Consider the following 15,801-nt stretch of genomic DNA (forward strand, 5'->3'; position numbering starts at 1 on the left):
CATCTCTCAGCCTATTGTGGACAGTCTGAGCACTGATGGAGGGATTGTGCGTTCCTGGTGTAACTCGGGCAGTTGTTGCCATCCTGTACCTGTCCCGCATGTGTGATGTTTGGATGTACCAATCCTGTGCAGGTCATGTTACACGTGGTCTGCCACTGCGAGGACGATCAGCTGTCCGTCCTGTCTCGCTGTAGCGCTGTCTTAGGCATCTCACAGTACGGGCATTTCAATTTATTGCCCTGGTCACATCTGCAGTCCTCATGCCTCCTTGCAGCATGCCTAAGGCATGTTCACGCAGATGAGCAGGGACCCTGGGCATCTTTCTTTTTTTGATTTTCAGAGTCCGTAGAAAGGCCTCTTTTAGTGTCCTAAGTTTTCATAACTGTGACCTTAATTGCCTACCATCTGTAAGCGTCTTAATGACCATTCCACAGGTGCATGTTCATTAATTGTTTATGGTTCATTGAACAAGCATGGGAAACGGCGTTTAAACCCTTTACAATGAAGATCTGTGAAGTTATTTGGATTTTTATGAATTATCTTTGATAGACAGGGTCCTGAAAATGGACGTTTCTTTTTTTTTTTGGTAAGTTTGAGCAAATCAGCCATTATATGCGGTTTTCTATTACACGGTGTGAAGTTAATTCTGTAAGTGTTGTGAATATCAGTGACAGTTTTGCGTAGGACATGCGCATAACATTTAGAAAACGGGAACAAGTGTCCATGGGACAGGGTGAACAGGATGCAAGGCTACTGAACTGTACCCCCCTGTGTTACCTTGATACTTGGCCTGGTGTCGTTACTAAAATGTTGGTATCGTGACAACACTACAAAGTTCTAAACAAAATGAATGTTTATTTCTCACATGCGCCGACTACAACCTTACAGTGGCATGCTTACTTACAGGCCCTTAACCAACAATGCAGTTTTAAGAAAAATACGTGTTGGAAGTATTTTTTAAAACTTATTTTACTGCTGCTCTTTAACAGTGGCGAGGCTATATACAGGAGGTACCGGTACAGAGTCAATGTGCGGGGTCACCAGTTAGTCAAGGTTATATATACAGTTGAAGTCTAAATGTATTTGGCTTAGGTGTATGTAAACTAATTTAATTTTCAAATTTTAATGTCAGAATAATAGTAGAGAATTATTTATTTCATCATATTCCCAGTGGGTCAGAAGTTTACATACCCTCATGCACAAAGTTTAACTATGATGTCCTAACTTCCCACATTAAGTTAGGTGAATTTTGGCTTTCCTCCTGCAGAGCAAAACTATAGTTTGTTAACAAGAAATTGTGGAGTGGTTGAAAATTGTTCATTTTTGAGTTTTAATGACTCCAACCTAAGTGTATGTAAACCTCCAAAAGCACCCTCAACTGTACATGTAGGTAGATGTTGTAGTGACTATCCATAGATGTAAAAACAGAGTAGCAGCAGTGTAAAAGAGTCTGGCTTTTTTATGGGGGTTTGGAGCAATGCAAATAGTCTGTGGATATAGATAGCTGTTCAGGAGTCTTATGGCTTGGGGTGTAGAAGCTGTTAAGAAGCATTTTGGACCTAGACTCCTACAATTTTTTTTCTGGGGTCTTGGCCGCTGATGTCAAGCAAAGAGGCATGCGGTAGCAGAATTATTTCAATTAGCCTATCAGAACAGTCTATGATTAGGGTGGCTGGAGTCTGACCATTTTTAGGGCCTTCCTCTGTCACCGCCTGGTATAGAAAAATTAGGTCCTGGATGGCAGGAAGCTTGGCACCAGTGATGTGTTCACTTATGGCTTGCTGTTAAGAAGCATTTTGGACCTAGACTCCGGTACTATGCCATCTGTTAGTGCTTTGACCATTTTTAGGTTCCTCTGTCACCGCCTGGTATAGGGTCCTGGATGGCAGGAAGCTTGGCCCATGATGTACCAGGCAGTGATACAGTGCTTTGTCAGGATGCTCTCAATGGTGCAGCTGTAGAACCTTTTGAGGTTCTGATGACCCATGCCAAATCTTTTCAGTCTCTTGTGGGGGCATAGTCTCTTGATAGTTTGGATGGCATAGGCTTTGTGCTCCACTGCAGCCCTCTTCACCAAAATCTCTCCTTTGTCTTGATGTGTTTCTGACCTCCTTATAGGCTGTCTCATCGTTGTCAGTGATCAGTTTGTCATTGGCAAACTTAATGTGGTTTGGTGCCTGGCCATGCAGTCATGAGGGAACAGGGAGTACTGGAGGGGACTGAGCACACACCCCTGAAAGGTCTCCGTGTTGAGGATCAGCGTGGTGGATGTGTTACCTACCCTTGCCACCTGGGTTCGGCCTGTCAGGAAGTGCAGGATCCAGTTGCAGAGTGAGGTGTTTTAGTCCCAGGGTCCTTAGCTTAGTGATGAGCTTCGTAAGGGCACTATGGTGTTGAATGCTGAGCTTTGGTCAATGAATAGCATTCTCATATAGGTGTTCCTTTTGTCCAGGTGGGAAAGGGCAGTGTGGAGTGCAATAGAGATTGCATCATCTGTTGGGGCAGTATGTGAATTTGTGTGTGTGTGTTTAGGGTTCATGGTGTTTTGGGTAGTGAATTTTTATGTTAGATTCAGCTGTAAGCTAATACGAAAATTGGCCTACAATGCTGGAAGCTACCGGTGTCGTCTTGCATTGTAAAGTGTTCTAGCCTGTAATGGACATTTTGTTTTGCGAACAGTAATTAACAGTTGACGGTTTCTACATGCTGCGGTGTATTATTCAAGTGCGTTAACTTCTGTGGGGAGCTAAATTGATGCAGCCCAATGAGTGCAGTGGTTCTCCAGGACAGGCTAATTCTAGCAATGAGTAAGTGGAGCAGGCAAGGTGCGCTCGCGCGATGTCAGGGGACATCAGCTGTGCTGATAGACTTGGTCCTTTTTCAATCAGTAGATGCAAGACATATTTGACAGAAGTGCTGAAAATACCCAAAACTTTAGTACTAGTCATGTTCTAGTTTCGAAAAAGTACCTAGGTACCAAAGATGGTGGATAAATGTAGAGTTCACTCAGGCTGTTTCCCATAGAAAAAGGTCAGTTCCGGTCTGCTGAAGGGGGGTGGCTTTCCCATACAGCAGCTAGTTCTGGTCTACTTAGTTCATTGACTGTAATTGAGGTACTTTATATTATGACAAGATGGTGTCGGGTTGCATTTCACAATTTTGTTAAAAAAGATTACGCATCAGACACGTCTTTAAACGCTGATCTAAAATGCTTCTTAGTTTAATTTCTGCTCGGCATCAAACTAATTTTGTGCTTCAGTTGCACTTCTCCACTCTGAGAATTCACAAACCGGCATCCCATCAGCTACGTTTCTCTGGTACTTTTTTCAGTCTAGCTTACTTTTCTCCAGTAAATGCAAGATGATTAATTATAAACAAAACATTAGGAAATGTAGCTGGCTCCAATTTTCTGTAAAAACATTAGTGACAGATTGACCGGAGTGGACCCTCTCACTTTGCGTCTTCCTCTCTGACTAACTAACGTTACCAGCCTGCTGCATACCCACTGCTGGTAGCCATGTGTTCTTCTAACCGTAAATTCGGTGTCCTAAAAAACACATTGCAGTTTTACCCAATAAAGCCTATGCTCACTCACAATTACAGATGCACATTTTGGCACGCTCCTGTCTCATAGATTTTCAAGTAGATTTAAATAAATGATCTCGACCACTCAGGAACCTTTCTCTTCTTGGTAAGCAACTCCATTGTATATTTGGCCTTGTGTGTTAGGTTATTGTCCTTCTAAAAAGTTAATTCAACTCCCAGTGTCTGTTGAAAGGCAGACTGACCCAGCTTTTCCTCTAGGATGTTGCCTGTGTTTAGCTCCATTCCATTTACTTTTTATCCTGAAACTCCAGTCCTTAACAATTACAATCATAACATGATGCAGCCACCACCACTATGCTTGAAAATGTGGAGAGTGGTACTCCATAATGAGTTGTATTGGATTTGCCCCAAACATTTGTATTAGGGACAGAAAGTGAATTGCTTTGCCATTAAATTCTTTTCAGTATCACTTGAGTGCTTTGTTGCAAACAGGGTGCATGTTTTGGAATATCTTTATTCTGTACAGGCTTCCTCCTTTTCACTCTGTCAATCAGGTTAACTTTGTGGAGTAACTTCAATGTTGTTGATCCGTCCTACATTTTCCCCTGTCACACCAATTAAACTCTAGCTATTTAAGTCACCATTGGCCACATGGTGAAATCCCTGAGTGGTTTCCTTCCTCTCCGGCAACTGAGTTAGGAAGGATGCCTGTATCATTTTAGTGACTGGGTGTATTGACGCACCATCCAAAGTGTAATTAATAACTTCACCACCCTCAAAGGGATATTCAATTTCTGCTTTTTTACCCATCTACCAAAAATTGCTCTTTGCGAGGCATTGGACAATCTCTTTGGTCTTTTGGTTGAATCTGTGTTTGAAATTCACTGTTGACTGAGGGACCTTACAATTATCTGTATGTGTGGGGTCATGTTAAACACTATTATTGCACACAGAGTTAATGTGACTTATTAAGCACATTTTTACTGTTTAGGCTTACTAAGGTGTTGAATACTTGACTCAAGAAATTTAGAAACATAATTCTACTTTTGAGTTTACATTTTATTTTAAATTCTATTTTAAATTTGGGTACGTAACATTTTTATTTTTTACCTTTTTATCTAACTAGGCAAGTCAGTTAAGAACAAATTCTTATTTTCAATGACGTCCTAGGAACAGTGGGTTAACTGCCTGTTCTGGGGCAGAATGACAGATTTGTCAGCTCAGGGATTTGAACTTGCAACCTTTCGGTTACTAGTCCAACGCTCTAACCACTAGGCTACCCTGTCGCCCCAACAAAATGTGTGGAAAGAAACAGTGTGAATACTTTCAGAAGGCATTGTAACTTGGTCAAGTTCATACAAGTTGAACTTTGAGTGTGTTGCTACATGCCCACATGTCTAAAAACTGGTTTGTTATAATATTCATGGTCTCACTGTTGCCCCCCTCTACACAGAAATGGCTCCAAGTGACTGACCTGTACAAGGAGGTGTACCATCACCTGGCCCGCTATGTCCCAAAGATCTACTGCCTGGGGCCCAACCTGAACCCCCAGAGTGAGGACTTGCTGGCCCAGATGCTGCTGCAGGCCCCTCTGGAGTGGTACCTGTGTGGGGAGGACCCCTCCACGGGCCTGGCCAAGCTGGAGCAGAACAACCAGCCCTCACAGCTCTGCGGACACGTCTTCAAAGTGGGAGAGCCCACCTACTCGTGCAGGTGGGGGTAGTTAAGGTCTCGTTCAGACAGACGGAGACGCGAGTGCACATACTAGCTGTCCTTTCCTGTGAATTGGGTCAGGTTAAGTCTGAGGTCAAACCATAAGCTTCCTGGTAAGCGGTACTTTCTGGATAAAGTCAAGGTCACTTCCGTTTACAGGAGCAGCTTGCTAATACTAGCCAATTCCATACACTCAGGTGTGTGTTCAATGGAAAACCATTGGGACTCATACCCATGCTTATTGTACTTGTATAGCCTAATTGTACATCCGGTTCCATGAGTATCGCTGTTTTTAAATTTTTCTTGGACTCCTTTGTATTGGCTTTGAGTGACATGTTCACTGGGTCATGTTAATATGGGATCTAGACATGACCTGGTTGAATATTGGAGGACGATGTTTGACACTGTTGGCTGTCCCTCCTGCCTCACTCACCGTCAATCTCTCCTGCAGGGAATGTGCTGCAGACCCCACCTGTGTGCTGTGTATGCAGTGTTTCCTGGGCAGTGTGCATAAAGAACATCGCTACAGGGTAAGAACAACGACGACGACAACCTCTACCACGCACTCAATGGTTCAGTAGAGGCAGACCAGCAGCCTAAACAATGGCTAGGTTTCTGTAGAGGTGCTGTCGCAGAATGGTTAAGTGAGTGTGTGATTGGCATGAGACGGGTCATTCGGTTGCTGCTCTGAATCCAGGCTGAGGATCAGGAAGGCTAATCCCATTTGGGGCTGGCCATTCTGCTGCCATGTGGTCCTCAGGATGGGTGCACCTAGGCTCCTCAGCTCTGTTCATCCAGGAGTAGGTACAAGTTGCCCCTAAGCACTGATACAGGGTCAGATATGTAGTTGCAGTCCTATTAACGATTAAGGTTAGGATTGGGGATAACGTGAATGGATCCATGGCAAATTTGACCCGGAGTGCTGACTCATGCATTCTGGTCTTATCTTACTCCACTTGTGTTTGTGTTCTAGAGCATTGTAGAACATTCTAGTTCAGGGCAATCAGATGTACATATGTCTGTTACAGGTTATGTAGAAGGTTCTAGTTGTTGTCGTCTTCCAAATGTAAATGATCCATCAGCTTCTCTTGTCTACCGTGTGTGTGTACACAAGTGTTGTCTTGCCTCATATCTCTTGTCTGCCCTCCAGATGACGACCTCTGGGGGAGGGGGTTTCTGTGACTGTGGAGACACAGAGGCATGGAAGAAGGGCCCTTACTGTCAGAAACACGAGCCCAACATCAGTGACTCCTGTCAGGAGGTGAGCATCTCTTAGCCACAGCTATATTGCGTCTCATTGACATCCAATAACTATACACAGTTCGTTCACTGCTGTTGCTCTTACACGTGTTATTACGTTACAAGTTGTTAGAGATTGCTAATTGGCACTCTAAAATAGGCTATTTCATTTGATTGAATCATTGTTTTAGTTCGACACTCCCATAGTTGCAGTGCATTTGGAAAGGATTTAGACCCCTTGACTTTTTCTACATTTTGTTATGTTACAGCCTTATTCTAAAATGGATTTTAGAATAAGGCTGTTTACACACAATACCCCGTGATGACAATCTACAGTCGTGGCCAAAAGTTTTGAGAATGACACAAATATTAATTTTCACAAAGTCTACTGCCTCAATTTGTTTGATGGCAATTTGCATATACTCCAGAATTGTGAAGAGTGATCAGATTAATTGCAAAGTCCCTCTTTGCCATGCAAAGGGGCTGAATCCCTAAAAAAATCATTTCCACTGCATTTCAGCCCTGCCACAAAAGGACCAGCTGACATCATGTCAGTGATTCTCTAGTTAACACAGGTGTGAGTGTTGACGAGGACAAGGCTGGTGCTCACTCTGTCATGCTGATTGAGTTTGAATAACAGACTGGAGGCTTCAAAAGGAGGGTGGTGCTTGGACTCATTGTTCTTGCTCTGTCAACCATGGTTTTCTGTACGGAAACACGTGCCATCATCAATGCTTTGCACAAAAAGGACTTTACAGGCAAGGATATTGCTGCCAGTAAGATTGCACCGAAATCAACCATTTTATCGGATCATCAATAACTTCAAGGAGAGCAGTTCAATTGTTGTGAATAAGGCTTCGGGGCACTACCAGTACAAAGCTTGCTGAGGAATAGCAGCAGGCAGGTGTGAGTGCATCTGCACACACAGTGAGACGAAGACTTTGAGGATGGCCTGGTGTCAAGAAGGGCAGCAAAGAAGCCACTTCTCTCCAGGAAAAACATCAGGGACAGACTGATATTCTGCAAAAGGTACAGGGATTGGACTGCTGAGGACTGGGGTAAAGTCATTTTCTCTGATGAATCCCTTTTCTGATTGTTTGGGGCATCCGGAAAAAATCTTGTCCGGAGAAGACAAGGTGAGCGCTACCATCAGTCCTGTGTCATGCCAACAGTAAAGCATCCTGAGACCATTCATGTGTGGGGTTGCTTCTCAGTCAAGGGAGTGGGCTCACTCACAATGTTGCCTAAGAATACAGCCATAAATAAAGAATGGTACCAACACATCCTCCGAGAGCAACTTCTCCCAACTATCCAGGAACAGTTTGGTGACGAACAATGCTTTTTCCAGCATGATGGAGCACCTTACCATAAGGCAAAAGTGATAACCAAGTGGCTCGGGAACAAAACATCGATATTTTGGGTCCATGGCCAGGAAACTCCCCAGACCTTAATCCCAATGAGAACTTGTGGTCAATCCTCAAGAGGCGGGTGGACAAACAAAACCCACAAATTCTGACAAACTCCAAGCATTGATTATGCAAGAATGGGCTGCCATCAGTCAGGATGTGGCCCAGAAGTTAATTGCCAGCATGCCAGGGTGTATTGCAGAGGTCTTGAAAAAGTAGGGTCAACACCGCAAATATTGACTCTTTGCATCAACTTTATGTAATTGTCAAAAACAGCTTTTGACACTTATGAAATGCTTGTAATTATATTTCTGTATTCCACAGTAACATCTGACAAAAATATCTAAGGACACTGAGGCTGCAAACTTTGTGGAAATTAATATTTGTGTCATTCTCAACTTTTTGCCACGACTGTACACACAATACCCCGTAATGGCAAAGCAAAAACTGTTTTTTAGACATTTTAGCAAATGTATTAGAAAAAAAACAACTTATTTACATAAGTATTCAGACCTTTTGCTGTGACACCTGAAATTGAGCTCCGGTTCATCCTGTTTCCATTGATCATCCTTGATGTTTCTACAACGTGATTGGGGTCCACCTGTGGTAAATTCAATTGATTGGACATGATTTGGAAAGGCACACATCTGTCTATATAAGGTCCCACAGATGACAGTGCACGTCAGAGCAAATACCAAGCCATGAGGTTGAAGGAAATGTCCCTAGAGCTCAAAGACAGGATTGTGTCGACATAGATCCTACGAAACGGTACCAGACTTGTATTGAAGGTCCCCGAGAACACCGTGGCCTCCATCATTCTTAAATGGAAGAAGTATGGAATCACCAAGACTCCAATGGATGCTCTGACTGATCTCTAGAGTTCCTCTGTGGAGATGGGAGAACCTCCCAGAAGGACAACCATCTCTGCAGCACTCTACCAATCAGGCCTTTATGGTAGAGTGGCCAGATGGAAGCCACCGCTCAGTAAAAGGCAAATGCCAGCCTGCTTGGAGTTTGCCAAAAGGCACCTAAAGAACCTCAGACCATGAGAAACAAGATTATCTGGTCTGATGAAACCAAGATTTAACTCTTTGGCCTGAATACCAAGCATGACATCTGGAAGAAACCTGGCACCATCCCTATGGTGAAGCATCGGGGTGGCAGCATCATTCCGTGGGGATGTTTTTCAGCAGCAGGGACTGGGAGACTAGTCAGCATCGAGGAAAAGATAAACGGCGCAGAGTACAGAGGGAACCTTGATGAAAACCTGTTCCAGAGCGCTCAGGACCTCAGACTGGGAAAGAAGGTTTACCTTTCAACAGGACAATGATCCTAAGCACACATCAAGACAATGCAGGAGTGGCTTCGAGACAAGTCTCTGAATGTCCATCAGTGGCCCATCCAGAGCCCAGACTGAAAATGGCTGTGCAGCAACACTCCCCATTCAACCTGACAGAGCTTGAGAGGATCTGCAGAGAGGAATGGGAGAAACTCCACAAATACAGGTGTCTAGCTTGTAGCGTCATACCCGAGGCTGTAATCGGTGCCGACGGTGGTTCAACAAAGTACTGTGTAAAAGGTCTGAGTACTTATGTACATTTGATATTTCTGTTTTTTTGTGTTTTTTTGTAATACATTTGCAAACATTTCTCAACCTGTTTTTGCTTCATTATTGGGTATTGTGTGTAGATTGAGGGGGGGAAATCAATTTAATATATTTTAGAATAAGGCTGTAACATAACAAAATGTGGACAAAGTCAAGGGGTCTGAATACTTTCCGAATGTGCTGTGTATTTCGCTGATCATTATTTAATTGTCTATTTGCAGGATCCCCTGGCCCACCTCTCAACAGACATGATTGCCCGCTGCTATAATGTCTTCTCCGTTGTGCTGAAATACGCCGTGGACATGCTCACCTGGGACAAGGAGGATGAACTGCCCCTGGGCCTGGAGCCTCCGTACGTACACACACACACACACACACACACACACACACACACACACACACACACACACACACACACACACACACACACACACACACACACACACACACACACACACACACAAAATAATTTGTGATCAGTTTTCATGTTCTTGCTGGTCATCATGACAACCCAATAATTTCCATCTATATCCAGTTGATAGTCATGTTTGTCTGCTTCTGATTTCTCAGAGACCGAAGTGACACTTATTACTGCATGCTCTTCAATGACGAGGTGCACACCTACGAGCAAGTCATCTACACCCTCCAGAAGGCGGTCAACTGCACCCAGAAAGAAGCAGTCAGCTTCGCCACCACAGTGGACAGAGATGTGAGTCGTTTGTGTAGCCCGCAAACCTACGTCATCATTGACTAATGGCTTAATATGTGTGTAATCATCTCCTGCTATACAGGGAAGGAAATCTGTGCGCTTTGGCGACTTCGCTTTCTGTGAGCTGGCCAAGTCGGTCATTGTGGTGAGTAGCCTGGTTTGGGGATCTGGATGCACCTCATTGAAATCTCATGACATCATACCGCTGCCACCAATTCATCTGTTAAGTCATTTTTAATGAGTCTCTATATATTAATTTTGTGTGTGTGTGTGCGCCCGCACGTGTGCAGAGGAACACGAGTCGTCAGTCCAAGCCCCTGCGGGTCCAGGTAATGCACTCCTCGGTGGTGGCTCATCAGTGCTTCGCTCTCAAAGCCCTCCACTGGCTGGGCCACGTCATAGGATACTCAGGTTAGTCTCCTTCCACTCTACAAACTATAAACGTGAGTATTGTCTACCTGCTGTTGGATGGTGCACTCAGTATCCTCTTGAAATATAAAGAACTTAACACAATATTTAAATGTTTATTGGGGGGGGGGCGGCATGTGTTCACCCCGTGTGCCCGAGGGCCCATTGACACTGTGTGTGTGTGTGTGTGTGTGTGTGTGTGTGTGTGTGTGTGTGTGTGTGTGTGTGTAGATGCTCTGAGGAGGATCCTGTGTCAGGTGGGCCTCGAGAGGGGGCCAGAGGGTGAGAACTCCTCCCTGGTGGACACGCTCATGCTCTGTGACTCCAAGATGTGGAAAGGTGGGGAGAAACTGCATCTTTTTAGTTCTTCCTACAGCTTTGGGAACAGTTTCACTCAATAATAAAAATCCTCAGATTTTGGGATGGGTATTGACCGACCCCAACCATATCTCCTGCAATGCACATAGAACTCATGGAAGTGTTTGTGTTTTGACTCTTAACACCTAATTTCCACTCTAGGAGCCAGGAATGTCTACCACCAGCTCTTTATGAGCAGCCTTCTCATGGACCTCAAATACAAGAAGCTGTTTGCTATCCAGTTCGCAAAAGTAAGCTCCTTCTTTTGATCCTTAATATGATAAGCCACTATTTGGGAAGTCATAGTGCATTCTGCATTAGGGTAAAGGCTAGACGTGCTAAAGTCAACTAACTGCTTCTCCAGCTGACCCCCCCCTCCCCCTTAGTTCCTCATTAATGTGTCAATATCACATCAGCAAGGGCTAGGTTTTAGTCCTAATGTACGTAAGTGCCAGCTCTGTCTCTCTCTAATGTAAACATGCTCTGGATGCACATTTCTGTCCATTTTGCTGCCGACTGAGTGTTGTTAACCGGTCAGCAAATGGTAAAAAAAAATTACAAAAATCGAAACCAGTAGAATGACGTGATCAACAGAAGTTACTATCAGAGTATATAATGACGAGATGCTTATGTCTCCACCCTAACGATGCGAGTCGTCCTAAGGCGAAGGCCCAGCCATCAGTCCATAGAAACGCAGTGGACTTATTATGGAAAGATTTTGGCGAGAGTGAAACTTCTCGCTTCGTCTCTTCTAACCCTGCATACAAGGATAGAACATTTTTTTTTTTTTTGAACTTAATGGAAACATGCAACAATAGCGAACCTATCGCCTTACAGTCAAAAGGCTATAGCAGGTAATGTAATGAAGCACTGAATGAAATGCCATTTCAAACATTTTCCCAAATTCAATTTGCGGAAAACCCAATTCAAAACTGCTCACCTAATGCGAGCCATTGCATATGTGACAGGGATGAAAATCTCTGTTAGAAAGAGGGGGGTATCCAGCAACTAATATGATGGGTTGCAAATATGACTAGGATTGGGTCTTTGGCCTCTGGACAACGAAAGAAAGTTGTTCTGAAAACCAATAGAACAGCAGAGAAATGCTGCTTGGTGGCATGAGGAAGTCTTTAGAAAAGAATTGCCTCCACGTTTCTATGGATGGATTTTTACAAGTTAAGACATGGCTCATCATTTGAAGTACATTAAAACGTTGAGGTTTCAACCAATTCTATTGCCTCAGGCTCACATTGCAAAGTGGTGGGTGATGCTCTGATAGTCAACGGTAGGCAGGCTATAGTCCTATGCATCCAAATGGCGAATGGGAGTTGCGCTTTACTAGCTGAAATTGAGAAATAAAAATAGTTTTTTATTTTCTTTTTTTTAACATTCTTTTTTTCTTTCCACGGCCAGCAAAGTTTACAACATGTAATTTGAATAGTTTGTTGCACGATGGCCAGGCTTGCAAAAGCAGGTTTCACTCAAGTTGCCTACAGGCTTTTCAAGGAGCCACTCTCGCGATGTTTGACAGGTGGTTGTCTATTCCGCTCCTCAAATTAGGCTCTGCATTGCTGAGCGAGCGTGATTTTAATTCCACAGAATTATGCAAATGAACCGATAGACCGACAAGCATGACCGGCCACCGGTCAAATGTATTTTCGCCAGCTAACCGGTTTAATAGTTACCCGTTAGCATATAGCTCTGAAAGAGAATTTGATACTGTCTTGAATTGAAGATTGATGTCAAACAAATGTATTGTATGAATATGAGTGTTTTCATAAAGATCATCCCATGAGCTCTCTGACAGAGACTGACACCATACCCATTTGGTCATGTAAACACACCAAAGCGGGTATAGTCTTATCATAACAGCAGATTGAGGGTATTTGGCACGAGCCCTGGATGGGGCGTTAACTGCGCCCATCACATCCTTTTACTCTGTCCTCCTGGGTGGCATAGCTGAGAGGACGGAAAGAGCCGGCTTTACAGCAGGCTTTTCTCTCAGCCTGCTTGACATGTAACACAGCCCCACACATGCCCAGTCCCTGTCGGACCCCTCAACCCAAACTTCTAGGCTGTCCGCTCTGCTCTCACACACCCAAACCCAAAGCTCTACAGGTGTCTTGAGCTGAACCTGAGAGCATAGATATGCACTCACTCGATCACACGAGCTGAACCTGAGAGCATAGATATGCACTCACTAGATCACATGAGCTAAGACTTAGACTGGATATTGGGTAAGATTGACTGCCCAAAGCGTGCGTGGAGAAATATTGAATCCAAACTTTTTGATTAGACTCTATTGGTCTCTGATACTATTTTGTGATTCTGTATCTATGCTCTCTGAGACCTGGGTGGTCAAGGATCAGAGCGCTTTAGATGCTTAGTAGGGGGAGTAGGATGAAGTTGCCCGTAGACACTCATCTGAGGTCAGTTTTGCTTTCGCTCTCCAAAAGGGTTAAGCTTACGATTTGGCAAGTAAACTGATCCTAGATCTGTGTCTAGGGGCAACTGCTCACCAGAGCTTAGAAAGGTATTGGGGGAGTGGGGAAGGGGGGCCCACGGCCTTTGACCAGGAGGTGAATGTCCCCCTTGTCATTTAGAATTACCGGCGCCTCCAGACAGATTTTATGGAGGATGACCACGAGCGTGTAGTGTCAGTGACCTCTCTGTCAGTTCAGCTCTTCACCGTCCCCACCATGGTGAGTAACCCAAAACTCCATGCCTGACCGCACACATCTCAACACACACCTCTTCTCTTGTCTTCCCCCATTCCACTGCTGTTAGAATTATGAGCGCTTGCAGAGCGACTATGTGAAAGATGACCACGACAGGGAGTTCTCGGTCACTGACCTCTCGGTGCAAATGTTCACAGTGCCCTCCCTGGTGAGTACATGCTGCACGGGTCGGGGTGACGTGAGTACCACCCGAGATGGGACGCATGCTGAGAACCACAAGGATTTTTAGACTGTTAATTGATGTCACGCCCACAGAGTGAAAGGATGGCTGTCTTAACCACGAGTGTGTCATCTTCATTATGTTCAGAATATCTCCGTTCTCGTCGTTGATTCCTTGAAAAGGGTGTTGCATGCCAAACTGATGTTTTAGATGTTTCTTAAGTAAAACATTATACATCTAGGATCCCATTTCTTGTGTTTATCACAATAACTATTATAGAAATGAAACTGTTAAAGATTTGTGATCACCCTAGCAAAGTATGCTATTCCAGTTGTATGCTAATGATGTAGTGTACTTTTAAAGGGATACTGCAAGATTCTACTTACCCAGAGTCAGATTAACTCGTGAATACCGTTTTTTAAAATCTTTTTTATATATAGACAGTGGGGCAAAAAGGTATTTTGTCAGCCACCAATTGTGCAAGTTCTCCCACTTAAAGATGAGAGAGGCCTGTAATTTTCATCATAGGTACACTTCAACTATGACAGACAAAATGAGAGAAAAATATCCAGAAAATCACATTGTAGGATTTTTAATGAATTTATTTGCAAATTATGGTGGAAAATAAGTATTTGGTCACCTACAAACAAGCAAGATTTCTGGCTCTCACAGACCTGTAACTTCTTATTTTAAGAGGCTCCTCTGTCCTCCACTCGTTACCTGTATTAATAGCACCTGTTTGAACTTGTTATCAGTATAAGACACCTGTCCACAACCTCAAACAGTCACACTCCAAACTCCACTATGGCCAAGACCAAAGAGCTGTCAAAGGACACCAGAAACAAAATTGTAAACCTGCACCAGGCTGGGAAGACTGAATCTGCAATAGGTAAGCAGCTTGGTTTGAAGAAATCAACTGTGGGAGCAATTATTAGGAAATGGAAGACATACAAGACCACTGATAATCTCCCTCGATCTGGGGCTCCACGCAAAATCTCACCCCGTGGGGTCAAAATGATCACAAGAACGGTGAGCAAAAATACCTATGATGAAAATTACAGGCCTCATCTTTTTAAGTGGGAGAACTTGCACAATTGGTGGCTGACTAAATACTTTTTTGCCCCACTGTATAAACCTCTGCGTGCGGTACAGTATGAAGGATGTTAGCGGTAGTTTTACAAGCCAATGCTAACTATTGTTAGCGCAATGACTGGAAGTCTACAGGTGTGGTAGCATAACCGGTAACTTCCTGTATACTGCACACAGAGACATAAAAACGTAATCCACGACTGGGTAAATTGGGCCGAAATGCCAGAATATTGAAATATCCCTTTTTAAGTCTGTAGTATATTGTCATATTTTTACATAGATTTGCCTGGATTGTGTTTAGGGGCGATTTTTGACTCCGGAATGTCCTTCTACTTGAGGCCTCTAACCCTCATCCTCTCCCCCCTGGCCCAGGCGCGGATGCTGATCACCGAGGAGAACCTGATGACCACCATAATCAGGACCTTTGTGGACCACCTGCGCCACCGAGACTTGCAGGGCCGCTTCCAGTTTGAGCGCTACACCGCCCAGCAGGCTTTCAAGTTCCGCCGCGTCCAGAGCCTCATCGGAGACCTCAAGTAAGATGACTGTGCTAACACTGGGCTGTGTGTGTAGATTTAGTTAAGAAAGTGTTGTACAAAGCCAGTGTGTGTTGTAAACATTGTTGTTTGTGTGTGCGCGCAGGTATGTCCTCATCAGTCGGCCCACAGAGTGGAGTGACCAACTCAGGGAGAAGTTCCTGGAGGGCCTGGACACCTTCCTGGAGCTGCTCAAGTGCATGCAGGTTAGAACTAGTCACTGTTAGTGATGGGGGACTGCGTGTCCGTAACCCCTCTGAGCTTGATTGAGACTATACGGGTCTATGGAACAGA

At 44.2% G+C, this 15,801-nt stretch overlaps 1 protein-coding gene across 5 annotated transcripts in view; it reads left to right on the forward strand.

The window, feature by feature from the left end:
• The window catches only part of LOC135512415 (E3 ubiquitin-protein ligase UBR2-like), a 40,336-nt gene that overhangs the window by 5,026 nt on the left and 19,509 nt on the right, over positions 1-15,801 (forward strand). For 2 of the 5 annotated variants that reach the window (XM_064934432.1, XM_064934434.1), the window contains exons 2-13: positions 5,000-5,259; positions 5,711-5,789; positions 6,410-6,520; positions 9,732-9,862; positions 10,081-10,219; positions 10,302-10,364; positions 10,510-10,630; positions 10,859-10,966; positions 11,147-11,235; positions 13,588-13,686; positions 15,344-15,507; positions 15,614-15,713. In XM_064934432.1, coding sequence (XP_064790504.1) covers positions 5,000-5,259; positions 5,711-5,789; positions 6,410-6,520; positions 9,732-9,862; positions 10,081-10,219; positions 10,302-10,364; positions 10,510-10,630; positions 10,859-10,966; positions 11,147-11,235; positions 13,588-13,686; positions 15,344-15,507; positions 15,614-15,713 — 1,464 coding nt within the window. Of the gene's footprint in view, positions 1-4,999; positions 5,260-5,710; positions 5,790-6,409; positions 6,521-9,731; positions 9,863-10,080; positions 10,220-10,301; positions 10,365-10,509; positions 10,631-10,858; positions 10,967-11,146; positions 11,236-13,587; positions 13,687-13,771; positions 13,871-15,343; positions 15,508-15,613; positions 15,714-15,801 lie in introns of all 5 variants that reach the window. The other 3 variants (XM_064934433.1, XM_064934435.1, XM_064934436.1) reach the window with 2 other exon arrangements.

This window comes from Oncorhynchus masou, chromosome 24, assembly GCF_036934945.1.
Source record: "Oncorhynchus masou masou isolate Uvic2021 chromosome 24, UVic_Omas_1.1, whole genome shotgun sequence".
NCBI lineage: Eukaryota > Metazoa > Chordata > Actinopteri > Salmoniformes > Salmonidae > Oncorhynchus > Oncorhynchus masou.